The sequence below is a fragment of the Mesocricetus auratus genome, unplaced genomic scaffold (genome assembly GCF_017639785.1).
Source record: "Mesocricetus auratus isolate SY011 unplaced genomic scaffold, BCM_Maur_2.0 Super-Scaffold_100691, whole genome shotgun sequence".
NCBI classification, from domain to species: domain Eukaryota; kingdom Metazoa; phylum Chordata; class Mammalia; order Rodentia; family Cricetidae; genus Mesocricetus; species Mesocricetus auratus.
The window spans coordinates 39,033,872-39,047,763 of record NW_024429267.1 but is presented as its reverse complement, the minus strand read 5'-3'; the positions used below and the strand labels follow the sequence as shown (position 1 = coordinate 39,047,763).

The 13,892-nt window shown below is 35.4% G+C and overlaps 1 protein-coding gene across 2 annotated transcripts in view; it reads right to left on the bottom strand.

The window, feature by feature from the left end:
- Stag1 (stromal antigen 1) overlaps window positions 1-13,892 on the bottom strand; it is a 272,956-nt gene that overhangs the window by 195,490 nt on the left and 63,574 nt on the right. For both annotated transcript variants that reach the window (XM_040740365.1, XM_005072015.4), the window contains exon 3: window positions 6,371-6,473. In XM_040740365.1, coding sequence (XP_040596299.1) covers window positions 6,371-6,473 — 103 coding nt within the window. The remainder of the gene's footprint in view (window positions 1-6,370; window positions 6,474-13,892) is intronic.

The window sequence follows — 13,892 nt, the reverse complement described above, 5'->3', positions numbered from 1 at the left end:
AACCAAGTACACACACCACACACAAAAGCACAGCATACAATGCACAATTTGTTTAAGTAAAAATAATCAGACAAAAATTCAAGAAAGCAATCCTAATGATTAATACATGTGTGTCACTCTGGAGGAGGTGAGACTTGGGAAATGGAGCTGATAAATTAGGCAGACTGAAGTCTCATGCGATAACTAATTGTATTCGGAACATCAGACAATTTATACTCTGGGTGTTAAGAGTCACATGAATAAAGGACAAGAAGCCACATGTAGTAAAAACATGTTTTTCTTCCACAGAGGTGTATGAATAAATAACAACAGCTGAAGTTAAACTCCAAGAACAATTTAGTGTTTTTAAAAAAAAAAGTAACTGAGGCCATAAGATTCATCCATTATTTTCTTGGAGATTTCTCACAATCACTCAAAATTCCCTTCACAGGACTCCATTCTTGGACCATGTTCCAACATACATGGCATGAACCAAGCAGCCTACAGAAATTTCTCCAAAACTGACCATGCATTAGGACACACACACAAAAAAAGACTCAATATATACAAAACTGAAATCATATCATGCATTCTATCTTACTACAATGGAATAAAGCTGAATAGCAATAGCAATAAAAACTTCAGGATGTACACAAACTCATTAGAACTAAACAAGATGTTACTGAATGACAAAGGGGTCAAGGATAAGGTCAAGAAAAAAAGGTTCTAGAATAGAAAAAATATGAAAACACAAAATACTAAAAACTATGAGACACTCCAATGAATACAGTCCTAAGAAAGATCATAGCACTAAATGTGTACAATTTTAAAAGTTTTTAAAAAGATCTATAAATTAATGATGCACCTAGAGGTCTTGGAGAAACAAGAGCAAACAACACCCAAAAGGGGTAGTTGGACTGGGCTTGGTGACGTAGGACAAGCCTTAAACAGCACAGAGGAAAAAGAGGGCAGACGGTTCTCTCTGAGTGTCAGGCCAATCAGGACTAAACAGTGAGACTATTATCTCAAGCGAATGAGGAGATAATCAAAATAAGGTCTGGAATCAATAACATATAAACAAAAATACAAAGAATCAATTAAAAGGAGTTTGTTCACTGAAAATAGTAAATAGAAAAGCAAATCTTTAGTCAAATTAATCAAAAGAAAAAGAAGATCCAGATTAATAAAATTAGATTCAAAGGGAGACATTACAACAGACAGAGGTAATTCATAGAATCCTAAGTACATATTTCTAAAACCTATATTCCTATAAAGCTAAAAAATCCAAGAGAAATGGTGACGCTTTAGATTTATAGCTTAGCAAAGCTAAATCAGGAAGAAATAAACACTTTAAATAGACCCATAACATCCAAGGAAATAGAAACAGCAAGTAAACCCCCCCTCAAAAAAAGCCAGACGACAGTTGGAGTCTGATAAGAATTCTACAAGACCTTCAAGTAAGAACACAAATACTCTTCAAAGTATTCCACAAAATAAAAATTGAAGGAAACTTACCATTCTTTTGACAAAGCCAGTATCACCCTAATACTAAAACCAAAAACTTAATGACAAAGATAATAGGTTAGTATTTCTAATAAATATAGATTCAAATATTCTTTTACCATACATAAATTCAACTCCAGGTGTCAAGGTAAGACCTCATACCCTGAATCTCAAAGAAGACACAGAATATGCTTGAACTCACTGGCACAGAAAAGAGCTTTCTGAACAGAACTCCAACTGCACAGGTGAATTATTGATAAGTGGAACCTCATCAAACTAAAGGACACCATGATCCAAGTGAAGAGGCAGCCTACAAAATGAATAAAAATCCTACAGAGACTTAGTATCTACAACACACAAAGAATAAAACACTCTAAAAAAAAATCAAGAAAACAAAAACCCAATTTAAAAAATGGGACATGGAGGGGCTGAATAGAAAGCTCAGTGGTTATGAAAAAGTATTGCTCTTCTAGAGGACCTGAGTTCAATTTCCAGCATTCACATTGCTTAGTCTATGATTCCCGCTCCAGGGTATTCAAATCCACTGGCCTCTGTGAGCACCCACATTCATTTGCATACAGACACATACATAATTTAAAACAATTTTTTAGAAAGTAGGAAAGGGAATTAAAAGATAAAACACAATTAGCTGAGAAACATTTAAAAATATGTGTTTAACATCGATAGCTATTAGGTTAAAATGCAAATTTAAATTATCTTGATATTTTATTTTACCTCAATGAGAATGACTAAGAATCAAAATGCAAATGCTGGCAAAGATGTGAAGAAACAGGAATATTTATTCATCGATGGTCATAATGCAAACTGGTACAATCTATAGAAATCAGTATGAAGGTTACTCAAAAAGCTAGAAATGGATCTACAATGTGATCCACCTAAACTACTGCTAGGCATACAACCAAAGGACTCTATAACCTTCTAGATAAATATTTGCTCATCCATGTTTATTGATGTCTATTCACAATAGCTGGAAACAGAAACAGCCATCAGCTGATGTTTGGATAATGAAAAGGTATATTTAGAAAGTGGAATATTATTCAGCTGTTAAGAAAAGTGAAATTATAGATGGAGCTGAGTAAGGTTATTCTGATGCAGAAAGATGTGTATTTTCTTTCAATTTCAGATGTTAGCCTTAACTCTTCAGATAATTTGAGTTACATCTGGAATACCCATACACATCAGGAAATTAGTACAGGGCAGGTGAAATTGGGGATGTGTTCAAGGAAGGGAGATGGAACAAAGTGATACAAAGTATTAAAGAGGGAGAATGGTACAGGAAGTATTTAAAGAGAGGGGATAGAAGGGCAGAAGGAAAACTAACACTAAAGACACAGAAACTTTCATATGGAAACCTCTTAATGAATAAGTTTCCTAAAATATATACATACACATATATAGTTTAAATGGAATTACCTATAATAAAGAAATAACACCCCTACTAGGCACCATAAGATAACATAAAGCAGGGGTGGAGAAATGATTCAGCAGTTAAGAGCACTGACTCCTCTTCATAGAGGTCTCGAGTTCAATTTCCAGGATCCCTCTTCTGGTGTGCATGAAGACAGGTCACTCATATACATAAAATAAATAAATATTTATAAAAATTGTCAGTGTTCTTGATTACCCACCAGAACGTGACAATAAGATATGGCTGAAGAATACAACTAAACCCTAGCACATAGATAAAACAAGCTGGCATTGACCCAGAAGTTTCATCCCTACTGGCTAGCTTTCACAATGATGGAAACTACTATTATATACACTACTGGAGGAGAAAAGAAATCACCAATATTACCCAAGTGTGAACCCTGTTCACTAGAAAAATGAACCAAGTTGACCAGACATGCCCACTGATGCAATAATGACATGGACATAGCTCCACCAGCTGCAATCTATAGCTGGCATCATTACAAGGACTAAGAACCTGAGGCTAGACAGGTCCTATCTTCTTCTTCTTCTTCTTCTTCTTCTTCTTCTTCTTCTTCTTCTTCTTCTTCTTCTTCTTCTTCTTCTTCTTCTTCCACTACTACTACTACTATTACTACTACTACTACTACTACTGCTATTATTACTACTACTACCCTGTTAAATGTACACAGTATTAAATCAACTCCTAATTATTTAATATTATATTCAATTAGTTCAAACCCTCATCAGAGAAGCTTTTTTTCCTTTTGTATCAGATGTCAGTTCAACACAGAGAACCACAACTTATCAATATGCAGAGAATAGAGATTGCAGAGTGTTAAATCCCTCTACTCAAGGTTCAAAGACCATTACAGACTACAGAGAAGATCGATTGATCACTCCCTCCCTGCCTCCCTGCCTCCCTCCCTCCCTCCCTCCCTCCCTGCCTCCCTCCCAGAATGGAAATGGAAGTGGGCATGAAGTTCAATCCCTAGTTAAGGAGCTACTGGTAATCAACAGCTGCTTTGAGATGGAAAGACAGTTTTCTTTAAGGGTGTATGCCCTGATAGATACACCACAGTCCAATGAAGGATACATATTAAAGAGGATATAGGCACCATAAACTATACTTAATGGGGTTTTTTTTTAAAGACACAAAGGAGGGTGAGTAGGGAATTAGAGATGGTTCTGAGAGGAGTTGGGGAAAGGTATATATGATCAAAATATACTATATGAGATTTTTAAAGAACTAATAAAAATAAGAGATGAAAATAAATTCTATTTATTCATTCAAATAATATTTAAAAATAAACATAACCAAAATTAAAATATCTCTAAAACAAATATTTTAAAGCAATGATAAATCAAAGTAAAGAGAGAAAATAGTGTAAATATATTGCATGTTCACGAATTGAAGCAGTATCATAACAATGCTTCCATTGCCCAACAATCTACAGATTCAAAACAATCATTATTGAAATACCAATGATATTTTTTCAAAGAAATAAAATAATCCAAAAAACTGAATGATACCAGAAAAGACTCCAAACAGCCAATTTTAAATCTGAGCAAAAAGAGCAAAGTAAAAACATCAAAACCTAACTTCAATCACACTGCAAGGCTGTATACACTCAAAGGACATATTGCCAGCCCAAAAAAAAAAAAACCAGTGATATAGGACAATAGAACAAATCAAGATACAGAAATAATCAGTTGTTTTAAAGTAAAGTCTTCAGAACACACATCACAGAAAAGAGAGTCAACAGGTAGATGTATGTATAGAAAGATGAAACTGTATGTCTCACCAGTTACCAAAATCTGGATTAACAGACTTAAATGTACAACCAAAAACCATTAACCTGGTAGGAGAAAAAAAAAATAGGAAACACCTTACAATAATGATAAGGAAAAGACTTCTTGGGAAAGACCTCAAATCCACATGTAACAAAACTACAAGAGACAAATGGGATCACGTCAAGCTAAAATGCTTCTATACAGCAAAAAGAAACATGCTAATGCATACAAGTCTTGCTAAGATTCCCCATCTGATCTAAAAGCATTATATATGTGAGGAAGTTTCCACAACAAGTCAAAAGACTGCGGTTCAAAGGGATTCCGGACAGCTGAATATGATAAAGTTCCTGAAGATGGCATAAATTAACTGGCCCTAAATGTCGTAACCCTTCTCCCAAACCTTGCTCCATTTTCTCTTTAGCTGCAATACTGACAATAGATTGTTAAAGGAGTTTCCCTAAATTCTGTAAGCTATTCAACTAAATTCGTCAAATCCAAGAAGTAAATGGAGAGAATCTCATACACACAGTTGGTCAAAAGCACAGGGACAACAAACAGGAAGGCTTTGAGAATGACATTGGAAGGCAAGGGGTGATAAAAGTATTGGAGAGTGAAACCTCAAAAGTAAAGCAGCTTACAGAATAACTAGATGGGATATTAATGCTGCAGTGATGACTTGTTTTGGTGGGGAGAAAGACTCACACCTTATGATGATTTTTAAAAAAAGCTTTCTATGCTTAATTGCAAGATAAGAAGACAGGATAGCTTGTTGAATACAAAGACACACAAACTGAACCAGTTACAGAAGGAATAATGTCTAGATTGACCTTTAAAAATATAGGAGAAAAAGGTGGAGAAATGAAAAAAGACTAGCCATACTGGATAATTTTTGAAGCTCAGTAATGAAAATACAGGAAAGGCTTATTCTATTATGAAGACTAAGATTTTTCATAAGATCTTTTGTAAGACAGGAAAACATTAATAGCAAATCAGATTATATATGAACGAGAACAGTAAATCCTAACTTCTTGATTTATTGTTACTATCTCTAATGTTTATTATGTTTAAATGGTAAATGACACACAGAATTTTTTGGGGGGGGGGGGTATTTACGAGACAGGGTTTCTCTGTATTGTTTTGGAGGCTGTTCGTCCAGCCTGGCCTCAAACTCACAGAGATCCACCTGCCTCTGCCTCCTGAGTGCTGGGATTAAAGGCGTGCGCCACCACCGCCCGGCTAAACACAGAATTTTTAAAATACTCCTTCAAAGTAAGGTCACCTTGAACTAAACTTTCAACTCATGACTCATTAAGCCTATTTATTAAATTTTGCCTCAAGTTTTAAAATATTACTATCAAAATGCCCACTTAGAACCTACTTCAAAATGCACATTCAGGAGCTACAATGAATGAATGAATGTAATTAGAGAGCAGTATGTCTTAACTGAACTTCATTCAACATTTCCTCTGTGCTTTCAAGTACAGACAGCAAAGGCCTTCTCTGACATTGCTAAGCCAAAGAAGGTTCCCAAGAATCTCTTGTTGTGTCACTGGAATAAAAACCACAATTAACAGCTTTAATATCATAATATCATAACTGACAAGCAAATCATATCAAGATTATTTATGGGAAAGCATTGAAGCACAAAGACAAATATAATACATACTGGAGGCCGGCCAGGACGACCCCTTTTTCGTTTTCCTTTGACTTCTGTTTCTTCAAGTTCGCTGCCAGCATCAGAGTGGGCAGTAGTTTCATTAGTTGAATCCCTAGAAAATGTCAGATTATTGTAGTGAACAAATTAATTAATAAATACAATGCAGTTCAGTTCTACTACTTCCCTTACCTAGGATCACTGACAAGCAGCAGTTAGTATTTCTCTCTTTTCAGAAACTTCAGTAAACCAAGAAATGTACTCTATATCTAATGTCATTCATATAGCACCAAATAAAGTTTATCCCCAAAATAAAATAAATTAATGTGGAAATGTCAGCTGCACTATAAAATATAACTATACAATATGACAGCAAGACTAATTCTTCAAAAATAAAAAAACAGCTTAACAGGAAATTTATAAAATCATGGAAGGTGATACACAGCATGTGGCTCTTTAAAATAATAGAACCGCCCCTCACCACTGACACAGGAGAGCTGGCTCCATCCCTTGCCTGAAGAGGGCAGTCTGAGTGACCCTGATTAACCATCTCAGTTACCATCCAGGCACACATGTAGGGCTTTGAGTTGGCCCATTTCAACATTTACCCAATCTATGAGCTCATGAAAGAACTGGTCCTGTGAAACCAGAGCCACAAGATATCTATGACTCAGGGCAACAGCAGAATACACAAGAGGATTTTGGATGAGGGTCCATTATTGATGGTGTACCAGAAGTCACGGGCCTTAACCAGACCAATAACTCATTACACAATGAACATTTGCAAGTAAAGCAGTTTGGACAAAGAGGTATACTGCATGATCAGCAGTTCCAAGTGCCACTAAGACAGATGAAACGGTGATGGAGAAACTAGAAAGACAGAGGAATGAAGTGGTTATTTGCTTATTTTGCTTTTTTGTTGTTTTGTTTTAATTAATATTTTTGTTTGTGTTTTTAATTTTCTTTGGGGAAGGCACTACAAAGGCAAAGGGAGGATAGGGAGGGTCTGGGAGGAGAGTGGGATTGGGGTTATAATTAAAATTTCCAAACAATCTATAAAAATTATATTTAAAAAAAAAAGCATCTGAAGCTGGGTGATGGTCGTACATTCCATTAATTCCAGCACTTAAGAGGCAGAGACAGAGGTGATCCTGGGAGGAGAGGACGCATCAGGATGGAGTCCTTGGAAAGATAAGTCATTATAAAAATATATAATAGTAATTATGGGCTAATAATTAAGTCAGAGTTAGTCATTAAGAAACCATAGCAAACGGCCAACAGCTTCATAATTAATATAGCATCTTGCATGTTCATTTGGGACTGATGTGGTTCTGGTACCAGGTTGGTGGGAAGAAGCACATTACATATGTCACCCAACAGGCATATCTCTGAGTTCAAGGCCTTCCTGGTCTAAAGAGCAAGTTCCAGAACAGCCAGAGCTACATAAAGAAACGGGGGGGGGGGGGGTGACAGTGGTGGGGAAAACCAGAGATCTAAAAGATCCATAGAATAAAAATGAACAATAATTAAAAATACAATCCTCTTCATTGTAAATTCCATGCAACTAACTTGATATCATAAAATAACTATTTTTGTCAAACTATTAGTGTTCTTTTTAATGAAAAGGATTAGTATAATGAAAAAGACATTCGGTGGAACTTTGCTTGGTAGTCAATGATATGAGAGACTTCTTTGCTTTATCAGATTAATAATTTTCAATACTGGAAGAGTATTTCCAACTTTAAAAGTTATTATAACTGACTATCCAAAGCATCTTTAAGTTTAATCCACTTTAGTAATAACTTATCATTTTCTTAAATATACATTAACAAATGTATATTTAAAAACAAGCACCATTTGCTAGTTTTCTTGGTATAAATATTCTCCCTGTAACCAATTGAAAAATTCCAATATGCCATCACTAGAAAGTGGTAAACAGCACACCATTTAAAACTGTTTAACTGTTTCCAAATAAAGTAAAAAAGAAAATCCATTTACACAACATGTCTGAGGTAAAAAATATCAACCTCAATAAAACAATAAATGTTTTAATTGCAATAATAAATTCTGAATATTCTATCTTAATGTGATTTATTTCATTTACGTGTGTGTGTGTGTGTTGTGTAGTTCACTCCACAATACTCTTGCCTGTGAATACTTATATTTAACCTCTAAGCTATCATCCCAGACACTGATTTACTGCATTTTAAGTTTACATAATTTAAGTTTTTATAGTGGCTGTATTGTACTAAATCAGCTTACAAAATTCATAAATATTCTATGCCCTGATTCTGACTAATCAACACAGTACCAAATTCTACCTCAATAACACTTTTAAACGCCTACAGAAAAATGAAAATAAAATTAACAGGAAGGATACACATCCAATAGAAGTCCAACTCACAAACTTCTCAACTTGCTTCATTAATATTCTTCTTACTTAGTTCCCTCCATGTATTATTGAACCCTTCCTTAAAGTTCAGTTCTTAATGTGTGTTATTCTGGCATTTTATTGCATTACTATGGTAATATTTTTTTTATACTATAATACATTAAGCTTTGCTTGAAGATGAGAGTGCAGAGCTAGCCAAACAAGTCAGCAATAGAGGCCAGGCAGTGGTGGTACACACCTTTAATTCCATCAATTGAGAGACAGGGGAACATGGATCTCTGCTAGTTCAAGTTCACCCTAGGCTATACAAAATTGATACAGTCTACCAGAAACAGAGCTCACACAAAAGTGATCCTAGCACTTGGGGTCACATGCCTTTAATCCCAACACTAGGGAGGTGGAGACAGGATTGATATGGCTTGGTGGAAAGATGAATATAAGGCTGGAGGAGACAAAAGTGCAGTGCAGTCTGAAGCGGACAGTCTGAAGAAGTCTGAGGAGGCAGTCTGAGGGTACAGTCTGAGGACAGGATTGCTCCTTTGATCTGAGCATTGGTGGAGGTAAGAACTCCAATGGATGGCCACTCTGCTTCTCTGATCCTTCAGCTTCCACCCCCTGATAGCTGACTCTGAGTTTTTATTATTAAGATCAAAGAGAATTTATGCTACACATTACAATCCTTTGTAGATCTTATACATAATGTACAGCTACTATATAAATAATTTTAATGCCTTAACAGAACACTTGACCAAATTCCAGATCTTTTATTCAAGATTATTAACTTGTATGAGTGAAATGCTTCTTTAAAATGCTCTAAATGCTTTAAAAATACTTCTTTAACAGCCACCTCAAATTCACCAATATCACAACTAAAATTACGCACAACTACACTTGCTTCTATATCTATGTTCATAGAAATAATACTAATCAACTTATTTTCAGTTAGTGCATACTAAAATATAAAATTTAGTATCTTCAGAATTATCCTATTAATCAAATTAATAAATTGTATTACTCTATTATACCTCCTACAAACATAAATTTTCAGCTTAACAGGAAAAAAACATGAATATGGGTAGATAGGGAGGGGGGGCAATGGGGGGCAGAGTTGAGGAGTTAAATATAAAAAACAGTGGCCTCACATTAGCTCTATTATTACCAAGAACTTTTAAAAGGAGGGGAGTGAACCCACCTCACTTTATTTCCCTAGCTCTACCCTATTCACTGTGAAAGCTACTCTATACATTTCCATGTGCACACCAGTCTATACACTACTGCTAGTAATATTCTCACACTACATTGCTCACCACCACTTGCAGATCTTCAAAGGCAATCTGGGATTTGAAATATGGCAGATACATTTCAAACAAACTGCTGTGAAGAATAATTGAGGGTCAGTAAGCTTTTTCCTAAAAGTAACATAGTAACCTTTTAGACTTGTTTACCTTCAAGTCTTCTACTAGAATCTCACACCACAGGATAGATCTGGACATAGACAATATGTAAAAAACAAACACACTATGTTCAAAGAATATTTTAGCTTTTTCTGATGAAATAGTGAGTTTAGTTAGGGTTACTTACAGGGGCACAGACCGCTGTATAAATAGCTAACCCACTTAGAACAAAAAGAACATCTACCTAGCAAAGTTAGGGTCTTGAGAGACCTTTCTACTAGTTATCTTCTTGTTTGGTGTTGGGGGATAATCTTTTTAAAATCTGAAATAGTAACAATTCTTTGTCCATCCTTGATCTACTCATTCTTACTTGCTCCAAACAATAAAACTTAACTGCTTTATTCTCCATTATAGGACAGACTACTCTCTTGTGTTGTTTACCATACACTACTGCTAGTCCATGTTTTAGCAAAACATATGCATAATAACATTACTGTCTGAGTTTTATAAATGAGGAAATCATCTAATAAACCAATAGACAGGCACAGATTTAATACATGGCAGAATCACTTACATTTCAAACTGAACTTGAATTCTTGTATTTCTATGTGAGGACATTGAACTACAAATATTTTGTATTTGTCTTAGCTAGACAAACTAGCCAAAAGCTTTTGACATTAGAGAAAGGTCCAAGATAGCTACAGGAGAAATCCAGTTCCATCATACAGTAATTAAACCATTAGTGAAGTTAATTTGTGTGGGAATAATTTAGTTTAGTGACACAAGAAATCAGCAGGTATGGATGATTTAATTAATACTGCCAGCTGAAGCCAATTTAAAAGTCAGAACTATTGTTAACAACAGCTAGTACACTTTATTTTGTATATATGCATACTTATTATGAGTATGTGGAATTAGACTTTAATAACAAAACGTGGAAAAAGACAGCACAAGAAAAAGCTGTACTTTCCTCACCTTGACTCTTCAGTCTCACTCTCCTAGACCTTACCATTAGCATGCTAATTAGCACCCTACTACAGTGGCTACAGAGATGACTAAGTAGTCAACAACACTTGTTATTGCATAGGACTCAGGTATCTCCAGTTTCAAGGGATCCACCTTCTTCTGACTTCCACAGACACCAAGCAAGCATATATGTATTACTACTGCCTGGCAAAGGATATATATATACATGCCTTTAATGCCAGCACTCAGGAGGCAGAGGCAGGTAGATGTCTGTGTTTGAGTCCAGACTGGTCTATAAGGCGAGTTCCAGGGCTATTACAAGAGAAACTTTGTCTCAAGAAAACCAATGAAAGAAAAATCAAATCCTACTAAAATATTTTATGTGAATATGCACAATATATTATTTATATATTTCAATATGTTTATATATGTATGTGTGTTTCAATTTTAAAGTCTGGTCTGAATGAATATATTCCAATCTACTAGTACAATACATGGCACTCCCTCCATAAAGGTTTAACATAAGGCATGCAGGGGTTTTTAAAATATTCTTCTATCAGTGACTACTCAGGGTAACTGCAGTCTTGCACTATTGTAAAAGTATCCAAGATCATCCACATAGACAAGTCAGTCACATTACATATCACAGTCTCTCTTTGTGATGGGCACAAAGGAAATGCTGGGTCAATGATGTGCGAATTCAAATTCTGAGCAGCTACTTTTCAAAATCTCTATAAAAGGTCTACATTCTCATTTGTAAAAGTATGAGACATCAGCTAAAAGTATATAAAATCAGTAAATCTCATAAAATAATTTTCACCATTCAACTTAGCATTTGGCCAAGATATTACAAATTCTTCCTAACACATCTTGCTAGTGCTGGCCTTCTACTCCTGTAATTACTACACTGCAGTCAGTTAATTTTTAATTATATGTATCATATTATGTTCTTCACCCTCCCCTGAAATTTTCCCACAGCTAGAGAAGAGGAATACAATTCTTAACATGACTTGGCGGTCTCCTATGATTGTTATTTCTCTCTACTCAGGTGTAATTTCATATGACTCAATTCTCAAACATAAAAACAAAATTTAAAGAAAGGCTTTGTATAAAGTGTATCAACATACCATGCATGCTCCTACCTAAGGGTCTTTGAAAATGCCATTTCCTCAGTTGAGAACTAATACCTGCCTCCCTTCTTCTCCCAGGCATGCCGCCCACTTCAAACCTTAGTTCCCTACCTTTTTCTCAGAAAAATTATTAGATAAAGAAGTTAGGGCTAAGAGTAGTGCTTAGCAGTAGAATACTTGTCTAGTATGTGTAAGAACCTAAGTTCAATTCCCAGTACTGCCTCACCTCCTCAAAGTATTAAAATATACCCAACCTTTCCTTCAGAGCCTCAGTAACTATGTATTTGTGGTTTATTAATACCTACAAATGTAATGACAACAAGGCATGAGTCTGTTCTGCATACTATATCTAGAGCTAGACCATTAACGAATATAATTATTATATAGGAACTGATAATACTTTAACATTGCTTAATAATTAACACAACACTGAGGACAGACAAATATATCAACAATCATAGTATTTAAGTAAGTCAAGAATACAGTATGGTTAATCTGTTTGGTGGCCAGTCTGTTTTTCCTATTCTCTCACTTTTTAACCACTATTACTACACAAATAAACATAAGCTTGAATTTTTAAAAACTAAAATGAAATGCTTCCTGCAGCAGAGGAAATAAAAACAGCAAAGCACTAAGGAAGCAGCATGGATACTGTTGGCTTCTTTTGGCCAAACTTACAAGAATAATTGACAGCCAAATACTACAGAACAAAAAGGATTTGAAAAATGGGAAGCTTCCAAGAAAAAAAGGAGCGTGGCTAAAGGTACTACCAAGGAGAGTGTGGTTGAGGTTATGAGTACCCCATTATAAGGAAGGAAGGGCGCTGTTAACAGAACAGCAAAGTGCCTTACTGCACCTCAGGAATCAACAAGACCTCAACAATCATACCTACAGAGGCATGACAAGAACCTAGGGAAATATTTCTTTGAGAAGACTCCATTCACTCTGCTCAGCTTATAGAGGACCACCTAGGAAATTGATTGAGTACAGCTGCATTGGTGGCAGACCCTGTCATCATTCACATAATTTTGGGTTTACTGGCATGCAAAAATGAGGTCAAGACAAGTGGAGGTTTCCATGGAGAATTCAAAAGAATGACAGAAAGGCAAGACTGAGTGTATCAGGTTCCTAATGCTTGTAAGCAATCATTGGCAAGATGGTGAGGAAAGATTTGAGAATAAGGCAGAAGCTATAATAGAGATGGTATAAAGTTAGAGATGCCAGAACACAGGAGCTCCATGTCCAGCGAAATCAGTACAAAACAATGGCCATAAAAACAGCACCATTCAAGCTGTTTGGGGTTCATAACACACCACCATTTGCTCTAAATTACATAAAACTACAGGATTCGACATTTTACTGCTGGATTTTACTCCTAATTTGGTTTAATTTCCCCTTTTTGCTTTCCTATTTGTTCCTTTGGGAACAGGAATTTTCCTCATGCCTTGGAAATAGGGAAATACGATTTTTGACTTAACAACTGATTTTGTCTTATATCTATGTGATTTTGAATCTAGATGAGGGTGATTGGGGACAAGAAAACCTCTGCAGACTATTGGAAAAGAATTACAAGTATTTTGCATTATAAGATGGGAATGAGCCACCCAGATGGATTCAGTACAGAATTCTATCAAATGCTCAAAGAACTAATA